Below are 12,091 nucleotides of genomic sequence, written 5' to 3'. Positions count from 1 at the left end.
TAATAGCTTTGTTGATGCTGTATCATAAACAGAGTGGAAAACATAGTAATCATTCCTTATTTGGAGAATGGTTGATACTGGCCTAGAGAGAGGGTTATTATAGGATAGGCTTCCCTCACCAGTGAGAAAAGTAGCCCACAAAACAAATCAAGTTCTTCTCCCTTTTTCCAGGGCAGCAAAATCAAGTTCTGTTTTCTCTCTTCCCTTGTCAAGGGGCGTCCTTGCCTCTAGGTACACCTTTCTTCCTGGACACAGCATTGCAGGGGTCTTAGCATCTTGTACCCCATGTGGTGGCTACTTTCTCTGACACTGACACAGTGACCACTCCCATTTGGACCTCCAGCCAAGTCATATAATAGTTCAGTCCTGTTGTGTGGTTTGGCTTCACAAACAAAAGGTCCTTTGCCTCTCCTGGGCTCAACTTAAGTTCTTTCCCCTAGTCAGCTTACTGCCCCCCCCACCCCACCACCCCAGGCTTTTCTCTGCTGGGAGTCCAAATACCATTTAAGCTGGCCTTCTACCCCCTCCCCCATCCCCAAGCTGAGGACTTCTCTACATTCTAGGGCCCCACCACAGGAATTAAGCCTACTTCTATAGCTCTGCTTCCTGGCCCTAGCCACTCCCAAACTACTGGACCTTCTTCCAGATCCTTCCCAGGAAGAGAGAACTCTCCCTAGCTTCTCTCTCTTCGGTCTCTTCCTCTCTATTGAGCTGTCTCATCTCCTTATACAGCTTAGCTTCACCTCCTCTGGCCAGGAGGCAATTAGTTAATCACTTCCCAGGTATGGAGCATAACTAATTAGGTTCTTTCCCTTATTTTACAGGCAGTGGGGAATTAAGCCCCATCACACCCCTTCGTTCACTTCCTTCCTTTGCTTCCTATTTATGTCTGTCAGAGACCCTGTAGAGCAACAAGCTCCAAATATATCTGCTCTCCAAACACTTAAATATTCCCTGCCTACCTCCATATTTCAGCAGATGAAACTGGGAAAGCAGGGTTGTGGAATTTTTATGCTCTTAAGACTAAGCTCCTTCCATTACAGTTGTCCACTGCTTGGGAGTCATCATTAGTGGAGTATGCATATGTATGTTTGCTTGAAGAAGAAAGGAAAATTACTTAGCTGTACTGTAATTGGAGTTCTTTGAGCATTTGTTGTACATATAGAAATCCCTCAACCTGCTCTCCATCCCCTGTACCTCAGAGTCCTTTACCAACCAGGATTCTGCAGTGGAGAGGAAACGGAGGCAGTTGGTGTGCTCTATCCGTTTATGCACTTGACTAAGGGCGCAAGGGTGCATCGAGCACAAGCGTGTCCACACGGACACTTTTGGCCAAAGATTTAGAACTCAAATGGATGGGATGTGTGCACATCATTAGTAGAATGTACATATGGACAACAGATCTTTAAGAACTCCAGTTACTGTACAGGTAAGTAACTTTCCTTTTTACTTATAGAAACCACTACTCCAAGACAAAGTACTGCACAATATTTAAATTATTATAGAATAAATATGTTGTATAAGAGAGTGGCACCCTTTTTATAATCAGTGTTTATTATATCTGTGTTTTATCTGAGTAATATTGTCAACTCTTCTTCCACAGAACCCTGTTTTGGATAATTTTTTTTATTTATTAATCATTTCAATGCCAATTTTATGCTGAACAGTATACAAACTCTGGACCCTTCCTCAGGGTGTTTGCTATCTAATATAATTTATCTCGTTCCTAAGGCACCCCTCAAAGCTATATCTGGCGCCAGCTGCAAAACCAAGGTTTACATTAAAGTTGGTCTGAATGGAAATAAGCATGTATATATTCATTGCTGAATGACTGAATATATCTAATCCTTCTTGAATGCTGAAATGCTTGTTTGGATGGGAGGGAAATCACGTTGTTCTGCATATAGAATAAGGATTCTGTTTTCTCAGAATGTATATCTGCATTTTGATTCTGTCCTCTGATACGCAGGTGTGTATCTGCCACATCTGTCTTGTAAAATCTGCCAGAGCAGATTTTACAAGATGCAAAGTGATGCATTCCTGTATGTGAGAGAATAAAAACCAGGCCTTTTAAATGTGGTGATTGAAATTATGCATTATGTCGATTTGGTGACAATGAAGGTACAATAGTTCCTGAGCAATAAAATATAGCTCCTGTCGTTCCCATCATATTTAGTATTATGAGTTATAAATAGAATACGGATTACTGTGATAGGTGAGAAAAATCTGTTTCCTAATTAAAAATGAAGCACAACTAACTTCATTGCAACAGCTGTTTGACGCCACATGGTCAGAATTGACGGCTGTAGAAGCATTGTCAATAAGTGCTGTGTTATTTAAGCACCAACATATCCCCATTTAGATAATCCGAATACAAAGCTTGTGTAACTAGGTGCATTATATTCACAGACAAAAGACCCTACATTTTAAAGGGCAATAAGATCATTATACAAACTTACAAAGCCATCTCATTCAATGTTAGGCTCTGTGAGTGCAGCTAGTTCTATTTTTATATTGAACTAGTGCCTGTGCAATCTCCCAGGTACTTAGCTCCTTGTTTCTTATAAATTACTATTTTCTGGATGGGTTTCACCTCAGTAAAGAACACTGATTTTGGGGGGGTACAAAAATGTGGGGGAACCTTCACTGATGCCTTTTTGAAAGTCCTTTGCTTTCTCTCTGGTACTGTAGATCCAGAAATCATTACTGAGCAGCAAGAGAACACATCAGAATTCCAGGCTAGTCCCTTCCCCTAACAGGCTCTGCAGCATTCAGGTACCCTTGGCCCAAAGGGTGGGAATGTGTGACTCACTTTAGAGCAGGGGTTCTAGCAACAAATTTTTTGGTGGCCTCAGAGTGCAGCCACCAACTCTTGCTGGTGGCCACACTGATACTTTTTTTCCTAAAATTATTTATTTTTCCTAAAGTTAATAAAGTAATGTGCACATATACACATCCAAATCCTTGTAATTTATTTATGTAAGGTCTTGGGGTTTTTTTGCAGACTCAGTAATAAAAATAGGTTTCAGAGTAACAGCCGTGTTAGTCTGTATTCGCAAAAAGAGGAGGAGGACTTGTGGCACCTTAGAGACTAACCAATTTATTTGAGCATAAGCTTTCGTGAGCTACAGATCGGATGCCGATGAAGTGAGCTGTAGCTCACGAAAGCTTATGCTCAAATAAATTGGTTAGTCTCTAAGGTGCTACAAGTCCTCCTTTTCTTTTTGCGAATAATAAAAATGATGCAGTTATCTCTATTCTTTACTGGACCTAACACAATAGAAATACAAATTAGGTGCTGTGCATGTTCTTGTCTTTTTTTTAATATTCTTTTGCTTTTTTGGTAAAAGTGGTTGTCTGTACAATTCTGAAGTAAATTTAAAAATGATTTGACACAATAGAAGTCCAAATAATAATGAAAAACATATGTGGGTGGCTTGGGTCTGGGGAGGGGAGGCATGGCTGTGATTGGCCCGGGGCTCCTCTGGGCAGGTGTGGGGCGGGGGGCTCAGAGCTTTGGCGGGCCCAGAGCTCCTCTGGCTGGGGGGGCTCCTCTGGGCAGGTGTATGTGTTGGGTGTGGGGTGAGGTCTTGGGGCTTCAGCCAGCCCGGGGCTCCTCTGGCCGGATGGGGTGGGAGGGGACGCTCGGGGCTTCTCCCGGCGGGGGGGCGTGTGACTTCAGCCGCAGGGGGGGTAGGGGGTCTCGGTACTCCGGCTTCCGGGGGTTGCAGGCGGAACAGTTACAGTTGGGGGCTAGCCTCCCCAAAGGGGGGCTCCACCCACTGCCCATCCGCCTGCCACTCACCTCAGTCCCTCACCTGCTGCTCGCCTCCTCTCACCCCCACACCTGCCGCTCACCTCCTCACTCCCCCCTCGCAGCCAGACCCCCCCACCCGCCTCCTCACCCTGCTGCTGGCTTGCTGCTTGCCTCCTTACTCCCCTGCCACTCACCTCGCCACTTGTCTCCTCACCCCCTGAAATGTTAGTACAATAATTATATTCCATTTGATTTTTTTTATAATTGTATGATAAAAATGAAAAAGTCAGCAATTTTTCAGTAATAGTGTGCTGTGACACTTTTTTTGGTATTTTAATGTCTGATTTTGTAAGCAAGTAGATTTTAAGTCAGATGAAACTTAAGACAAATCAAACTCCTGAAAGAGGTACAGTAGTCTGGAAAGGTTGAGAGCCACTGTGCTAGTGAATGAAGTTAAAGCTTTAAAAAATGTCATTTCTAAAACAGTGTTTATTTTAAGAAAGCAAACAATTATATATGTGAATGGATGTGCATTAGGATTTCGTGGCTGACTGTGTTAGTTACTGGTGGCAGAGCTGTTAAAGCATTGCCATTTTCTCACCTGAAGAATTGGCAGAGTGACGCTCCTAGTTCATCAGGTTTGATGCCAGCAATGTACGTCCGTTCTTCTAAACAAATGGAAGCCAAGGTTAGCGGAATTGTGTAGAAAGTTGTGGAAAGATGTTCGTAGGCCTGTGCTCGATTGTTAATTGAATCATTTTAAGAACTGAACTTGGGACTCTTGCTCCTTTGCAGCTTGACCCCTCACCCCTGCCCCCATGCTGACTTGAGTCGAATAGAGATTCCCAAGAACCTGTTATGTTTTTTTCTAGATGTCAGACTCTGTTATTTCATCAGATTCTGTTGCTACAATCAACGGTTCCTGTGGACCAAGTTCTGCCCTCGGTAACAAGCGACACATACGGATGTTAAACAAGGGCATCCAAGCAGGTAAGTTTCTTAGGTCCGAACTTCACCTCTGCTTATTCACTTCTGACTTTCATCTCTTCAAAACCATCGTAGAGGGCTGCTTCAGAGTCTAATGCATGTCTTTGCAGACTGGTATGTACACTGGACATTCACTGCCCACAAACTGTACTGCTTAGATGCTTTCACAATAAAGTATTGTGTTAAGATCAGACACTTCCATTTGCTGGCTCCCACTGTGCTACTGGCCAATGTCATTGCTCATCTGAGTTCTGCTAACCCAGACCTTTAATCCATCTCAGTATCCAATAAAAAGAACAGGAATACTTGTGGAACCTTAGAGACTAACAAATTTATTAGAGCATAAGCTTTCGTGGGCTACAGCCCACTTCATCATTGCATCTGATGAAGTGAGCTGTAGCCCACGAAAGCTTATGCTCTAATAAATTTGTTAGTCTCTAAGGTGCCACAAGTACTCCTGTTCTTTCTGCGGATACAGACTAACACGCCTGCTACTCTGAAAAGTATCAAATAAGTGACTTAGCTCTAGCTTCCATGTTATTTTTCTTTTGCAAGAGTTCTAAAGTTCCTGAGGTCCTTTGTCTGTATGTAAGTCACTGAATGTCTTTCTAAGCACTTGCTATTTTATCAGTGTAGTCAGCATGCCAACAGCACCCTTTTTATCCCTGTTCGCAGTATTGTCCCTTTGAACATCTCTTGTCCTCTGCTTAAGATATGATGTATCCATTGACTGGTATAATTCCTGTGTTCAGGCTCTTCCCCCCTCCCCCCAATGGCAATTTTCAATTACACCATTCCCTGAAAGCAGGCTTGCAAAATCCTCCTTTAAGGGATGAGTGACTGTTTTTGATGGGCAAACAAAATACCTGTTTTTCATTATCATTATTTTGTGAGTAAACTTTGCATCTGGGATGGTAAATGTTCATGATATTTTTCCAAGATTTCTTACAGTTTCTTAAGCCTTGGTTAACACCTTCAGTTGTACACATTTTTAGTTCTCCCTTTCATCCCAACTGTTTAAAAATCTTTACAAATAAAATTTAGCATCCGTGGAAAGTGCTGGAGGGATCACCCTGAGCAAAGGATTCTGTTTATCCAGTAAAATGTAAGCAGCACAAGCATATGCTGACTTACCTTTGTGCCTCAACCTGGATACAGGAATCTTCCTCTAGCAGAGAGGTGGTAATTCACTCTCTCATCCCCTTCAGTGCTTGACCTTTGCTGTAACTGCCAACAGTAGAGTTCCAGTTGTGTTAATGGTGTTGTGATGTAGACACCTTTTGCCCTGGGAGCTAGAATGATGGCACTAAACTAACTTCACATGGATCATCATATAGTAACAACCGTTGGTCACTGAACTTGAGCTGGATTTGGAGTGATAACTTAAAAGGCGTGAGTCTGTTTTTACCAACCCTTAGAGTCCTCCAGCCCCATATTTAAGATTACAGTAAAATGGCAAAAAACTCTGACAAAACCTGCACAAGTACCACCTTCTGAATCACTAACACCACATTCTGCAGCTTGTAGATCCTCGGAAGTCTTCTATCAATCTTCTGGTCTGGTTCAACCCAGCTTAGTTTATGAGATCTGACATGGTTAGAATACACGGGGGTATGGCAGTAGGCCACTTACTTAGTTTGAAGGACCAGGGAGGGCTTTCCAACATCTTAGCTTATTGAGTCACTGCTGCTCCCGAGTAATGTGTTCCTTTTTCTTTCTTTTGAACTACAGGAGATTTGGAGATTGTGAACAGTGCAACTAAGAAAAACACTCGAGATGTTGGTATGACTTTCCCCACCCCAAGATCTAGCCAAGTGAGGCCACAGAAACCCTCAAGTTGTGCCGATGGTGGGTTTGGGCAGTTGGATGGTGGGTTTTCAGACTTTCAAAACCCACCAGGCAAGGGGAAACTGAAGGGACAGCCCGGCAATTTTCTCATGGACAAAAAGACAGGAAGCAACAGGCCACAGCTACCACAAGGTCAGACCCAGTATTGCACCTTTGTGAATGGGGAAGTGCTCACATTTCGCATCAGCCAGCATATATTACCAGTACACAATGTATATATTCATGAGATCTCTAGCTGGCCCTGTAAGAACAGTTTCTAACAATGGCACAATTATATTTTTTTAAAAGGCAATGGAATCACTTAACTTTTATCAAGTGTTTATAGTTGATTATTTTTAGTGCCCCGAAGTGTTAGAGCTCACAATCTAAATTTCAGGCATGATATATCAAATGATGGTGACAAATATAGGGAGTGAATGTGGCAAGAAAAAACAAATCAAGTATATGCTCACATGGATACTTTGTTTAGGCATGTGAACATCTTAGCATTTCTGTGAAGCTGCATATATTAAAATGATAATATTCAGTATTTCATAACTTTACTGATTCATTTATTGAGGGCTTCATGGAATAAGTGAGTTTTCAGGTGAAGAGAAGGTCATAATGTTGGAAGGAAGTGTTCTTGTCTCCCTCTTCAGCTGTGGTTGTATCTTGGGGAAGGACAGGGTCCAGCCTCCTAATTTGAATTTCCCATCAACACTCAGCTGCCTGGCTGCTGAAATGTTCTAAAATATGTTAGTTTCCATCCCTTGATGCAATTTTTTATCATCTTTTGGTTAGGAACAGATAATCCTACTCATCACAGACTTGTATATGCTTCACTTGAAAACTTCTAAAGGGTATCTTCTAGTTGTATTTAAATTCCAGAAGGCTATAAATTCAGGAGGGCCTAGCACGTGAACATAATGGCGTTGGAAGATGAAAAGCATGTGCCCTCAGAAACATCTTTAAGAGCCATAGGACTTTTTGGGATTACAGGTGCTTTAGAAATGTGAAATTATTAGTAATTGAGGGTATAAGTAAAGAGAAATTTCTTAGCTGAGCCATTTCAAAGAGTGTTTTATCCCTGTTCGTTGATAGAGACTCGAGGACTTTCTCTAGTGTTTGGTAAATGCAGTTGTTTGAAACAGCCCTGGTGTTAACATGAATAGTCTCATTGAAATCAGTGGAACTATTGACGTGAGCAAGGACTGTAGGATCAGGCCTCTAACTGTGTTTAGTGACACTATGTATACATAGACGCTCAAAGGGAGATGGAAAATGAGAAATTGTATATTCTTCAAAATAAATTTTTCTCTAATTTTTCCTTTTTGGCTCTAAAAAATATTTTCAATAGGAGTTTCCTGGTTTGTTCCTCCTGAGGATTTAAAGTCCGACTCTAGGAAGGAGAACAAATCTAGCTCCTTTTCTGGTCCAGGTCCATCCTGGTTTGAGCCACTGACCAACACAAAGCCATGGAGAGATCCACTCCGAGAGAGGAACTGGCAAAAGCAGCAAGGCAGCATCAAGATTCAACCGGTAGTCCCAGTAAGAGATGTTGAGAACAAGCCCCCAAGACTGTTTGTGAAAATGACGTTGCAGGTAAGAACACTCCACTGTAGAGGTTCTTGTTTTACTGTAAGTTTTGGAGGAGAGAGGTGAAAAGATGGAGAAGATTAAGCCATGTTTAGGTGCTCATAGAAACAAAACTTGTGGCCCTGATTTTCATCACTTTGCTTTCACTGCTGTAGGTAGTCAACAACACAACCTATAATACAACACTATTGCTGTTTTTGAAAAAAGGATTGGATAATTGTATACATTTTATAACACCTATGCCTATACAAGCTAAGATAATCAGGATGATCAAATCTCATGTTGTTGGGCTTCAGAAGGAATGTAGCAGCAGCAGTAGCAAGTTGGTTTTTTAATTGCTGCCCTGCAGAAGTATCCATGGATGCTTAGTAATAAAGATTAAAGAGCGTGATACATTTTAAACAGTGAATACAATAAAAACAGGGAACTTACCTGTGAAATGGAAACTAAAATGCGGATTTCAAGTACCCACACAGCAAATTATATAGACACTCAAGGCCAAGTGTGAAAAATACAGTTTTATGGTGATGATCAAAAGTGAGGAGGGTTGAATAGAAGTTGATGTCAAGGGGCAGTGAGTTTCACACCTACTTCAGCAAGGGCATAATTGCCTGCTGCCTTGAGATACAGGAGTAGAGCAGAGTGAAGGCAGTTGTGTCAGCACAAGCAGACATCAGGAAGAAGTTCACGGAAGGTGTCTCAGATGCAGCCAAGTCATAGTACTCATTGGCTTTGCATATTGAAAGCTTCTTATTACCACTAAACCTTGGGGTTAAAATGGAAGTGAAATGCTGAGACCCCATTTAAAAACTTTCCTTAGAAGCCAACATAATGTGGACACTAATGAACATATGCTATTTAAAAAGATAGCTATAATGGACTTTAGTTTTATTTTGATGGAGGTGTCTAATTCTGTGGTTAACAGTATCTTGTCCTGTGTGTGTGGCTGCCTGATCTTTGGCCTGCTTGTTTAAACTGAAGTTTACATCCTTTTTGCAAATTATTTCAGCTACTCTTTTCCTCAGCCAGTTAGCTTTCACGTTGTTTAAAACCAAAGTATTTGCTAACAAGATCCCCAGAGAATTGCTCAGCATTATGGATGCAGCATTCTGTGCCATGTGAGGATGACTCTTTGAAAGGAATGCTTGCCATGGTTCACTCATGGGGTTAGATATTTTGATCATCCCCTCCCAGGTTGGAGGAACATCCTGAAACTACTTTTCTCTGAGGGTTTTTTCACCTTCTTAGGAGGCTCTTGCATTGCACCGCCCTGATTTCATCTCCCGCTCTGGGGAGCGTGTGAAGCGCCTGAAGCTCATCATGGAAGAAAGGAAGCTACAGAGTGTGTTGCAGAGTGAGCGAGAGGAGCTGTTCAATCCCCCTGAGAAGAAGGATTATAAGAATGCTAGTTACCTGCTCTATAACAGAGGTGCCTCATGTTTATGCCTTTTCATGCTCTATAGGAAATACTGAATGTACGCTGTTTGCGTACAGAGCATTATTCTAAGTGTACATATTTCTAATTAGATTCTTAAACATTATTATTCATTTTATATAAATTCATTTTATATATGCATTCTTATAATAGGATAGTTATCCATTTTATATGAATAATGAGATTGTGATGGGTTGGGTCACAGAAACCCCCTTGGGACTGCCAACTGATGTGCTGAGACTACCTCTGAGCCTGTTTTCCCTGGCAGCTTGGGACTTCAGTACCCTGTCTTGTTGAGCCAGACATGCTAGCCTGTTGCAAACACAGACCCAGGTCTGAACCATGTCCCCCAAAAGCTACAAGCTTAACAGAAAACAGCTTAAGAAGTGTTCCTGTCTCCAGCACCCAGATACCCAGTTCCCAATGGGGTCCAAACCCCAAATAAATCCATTTTACTCTGTATAAAGCTTATACAGGGTAAACTCATAAATGTCTGCCCTTTATAACACTGATAGAGAGAGATGCACAGCTGTTTGCTCCCCCAGGTGTTAATACTTGCTCTGAGTTAGTTAATAAGCAAAAAGTGATTTTATTAAATATAAAAAAGTAGGATTTAAGTGGTTGCAAGTAATAACAGGCAGAACAAAGTAAATTACCAAGCAAAAGAAAACAAAAACATGCAAGTCGAAGCCAAATACAGTGAGAAACTGATTACAGATGAAACCTCACCCTCAGAGATGTTCCAGAAAGCTTCTTTCACAGACTAGACTCCTTTCTAGTCTGGGCCCAATCCTTTCCTCGGTACAGTCTTTGTTCCAGCTCAGGTGGTAGCTAGGGGATTTCTCATGATTGCAGCTCCCTTTGTTCTGTTCCACCCCCTTATATATCTTTTGCACAAGGTGGGAATCCTTTGTCCCTCTCTGGGTTCACACCCCTCCTCCTAAATGGAAAAGCACCAGGTAAAAGATGGATTTCAGTTCAGGTGACATGATCACATGTCACTGTAAGATTTCATTGCCCACTTGCCAGCACACATGTATACAGGAAGACTTACAAGTAAACAGAGCCATTTACAACCAATTGTCCTGGTTAATGGGAGCCATCAAGATTCCAAGCCACCATTAATAACCCCCACTTTGCATAATTACAATAGGACCTCAGAGTTATATTTCATATTTCTAGTTTCAGATACAAGAATGATACATTTATACAAATTGGATGACCACACTCAGTAGATTATAGGCTTTGTAATGATACCTTACAAGAGACCTTTTGCATGAAGCATATTCCAGTTATATTATCTTCACACTCATTAGCATATTTCCATAAAATAATATAGAGTGCATTAGAACAGTTCTCTGATCTAAACAAACTTGTTCACTGTTTTTGTAAGCTTTAAAGTTTTATCAGGCTCAAAACTTTGCCTTTCCATTTAGACTGCCCGGTTAAACAGAAGAGAAGGACCATTCTAAAAGGTGAAATGGTTCAGAGATCAAAACGGTAAGGCTAAGAAAGACTTATTTCAAATAGACTGTAAATCAGGTGACCTCAATGGCGTGGTGAGAATAGATAAATCACTCTTGCAAGTGAAGGTTTTGGACGTTTGGGAAACATCAGGTGGTTTAGGTACAAAATGGAAGGTTTTCTGTCAGAAGGTGAGCATGACTTGTTATTAATAGAAGTTTCCATGGTTTTTTTTAATTTTGGGAAATTTGTTTCTTTTAGCTACCTCTGAACATTTCACTGCAATGTTTGCAAGTCAAACGTTGCAGAATTGTGTAGGTGAGCACTAGAACTGAAATGGTCTAGGAACATAAGCCTTTGCTCAGTGAATAGCCTAGCCATTGGACAAACTGAGTGAAATGCAAAAAGTAATCAAGCACCACAAATAGTGAAAAGTAAATCAGAGTTCTTCGTCGAGTAGTGTCCCTATGGGTGCTCCACTTTAGGTGTCTGTGTGTGGAGATTTTTGGTAGCAGTGTCCAGTTGAGTCCGCGCATGTGCTCTCCCTCCCTCGTGGTCTGCCTTGAGGCTATTTAGCACTGCACGGACGAACCCCCCTCACTTCCTTCTCTACCACCTTTGGCCTCTGACAGAACGAGCAGTTGTTCCTTCTTTATGTGTGTCATGAGCATATGTAGTGTTTGTTTTGTTACCTTTGTTCTCCCTAAAAGTACTCAGGCTAGTGTGTTTTGTTTTTATTTTATTTTATTCCTTTGGTTTAAAAATAAAAGAGAAAAAGGAAAAGAACTTCACTTTCCTTCCCTGTCTGGGGGCATTCTCCCCTCTCCCCGGGCATCTAGTAGACTCATAATTATTTTCTTTTTCAGTTAAAAAAAACCCACACACCTGAAGAGGAAGCTGCCTCTGCAGCACACTTCTCCTCATCTGTCCCAGATGAGACTCTGCTGCCCACCCCTCATCACTAGATGAAGATTTAAGAACTTTCTGGATCTTACCAAGAGGGTGGCAGACAAGCTGCAGATTCC

General features: G+C 41.6%; 1 protein-coding gene across 3 annotated transcripts in view; it reads left to right on the top strand.

The window, feature by feature from the left end:
- Positions 1 to 12,091, top strand: part of ALMS1 (ALMS1 centrosome and basal body associated protein) — a 138,945-nt gene that overhangs the window by 95,864 nt on the left and 30,990 nt on the right. For 2 of the 3 annotated variants that reach the window (XM_075128150.1, XM_048846404.2), the window contains exons 13-18: positions 1,732 to 1,773; positions 4,630 to 4,747; positions 6,476 to 6,724; positions 7,929 to 8,173; positions 9,416 to 9,596; positions 11,039 to 11,102. In XM_075128150.1, the coding sequence (XP_074984251.1) occupies positions 1,732 to 1,773; positions 4,630 to 4,747; positions 6,476 to 6,724; positions 7,929 to 8,173; positions 9,416 to 9,596; positions 11,039 to 11,102 (899 nt within the window). The remainder of the gene's footprint in view (positions 1 to 1,731; positions 1,774 to 4,629; positions 4,748 to 6,475; positions 6,725 to 7,928; positions 8,174 to 9,415; positions 9,597 to 11,038; positions 11,103 to 12,091) is intronic. The other variant, XM_048846406.2, reaches the window with a different exon arrangement.

The sequence above is a fragment of the Caretta caretta genome, chromosome 4 (assembly GCF_965140235.1).
Source record: "Caretta caretta isolate rCarCar2 chromosome 4, rCarCar1.hap1, whole genome shotgun sequence".
NCBI classification, from domain to species: domain Eukaryota; kingdom Metazoa; phylum Chordata; order Testudines; family Cheloniidae; genus Caretta; species Caretta caretta.
Note: the sequence above shows the minus strand (reverse complement) of the source record. Positions and strands in the feature narration are given on the sequence as shown.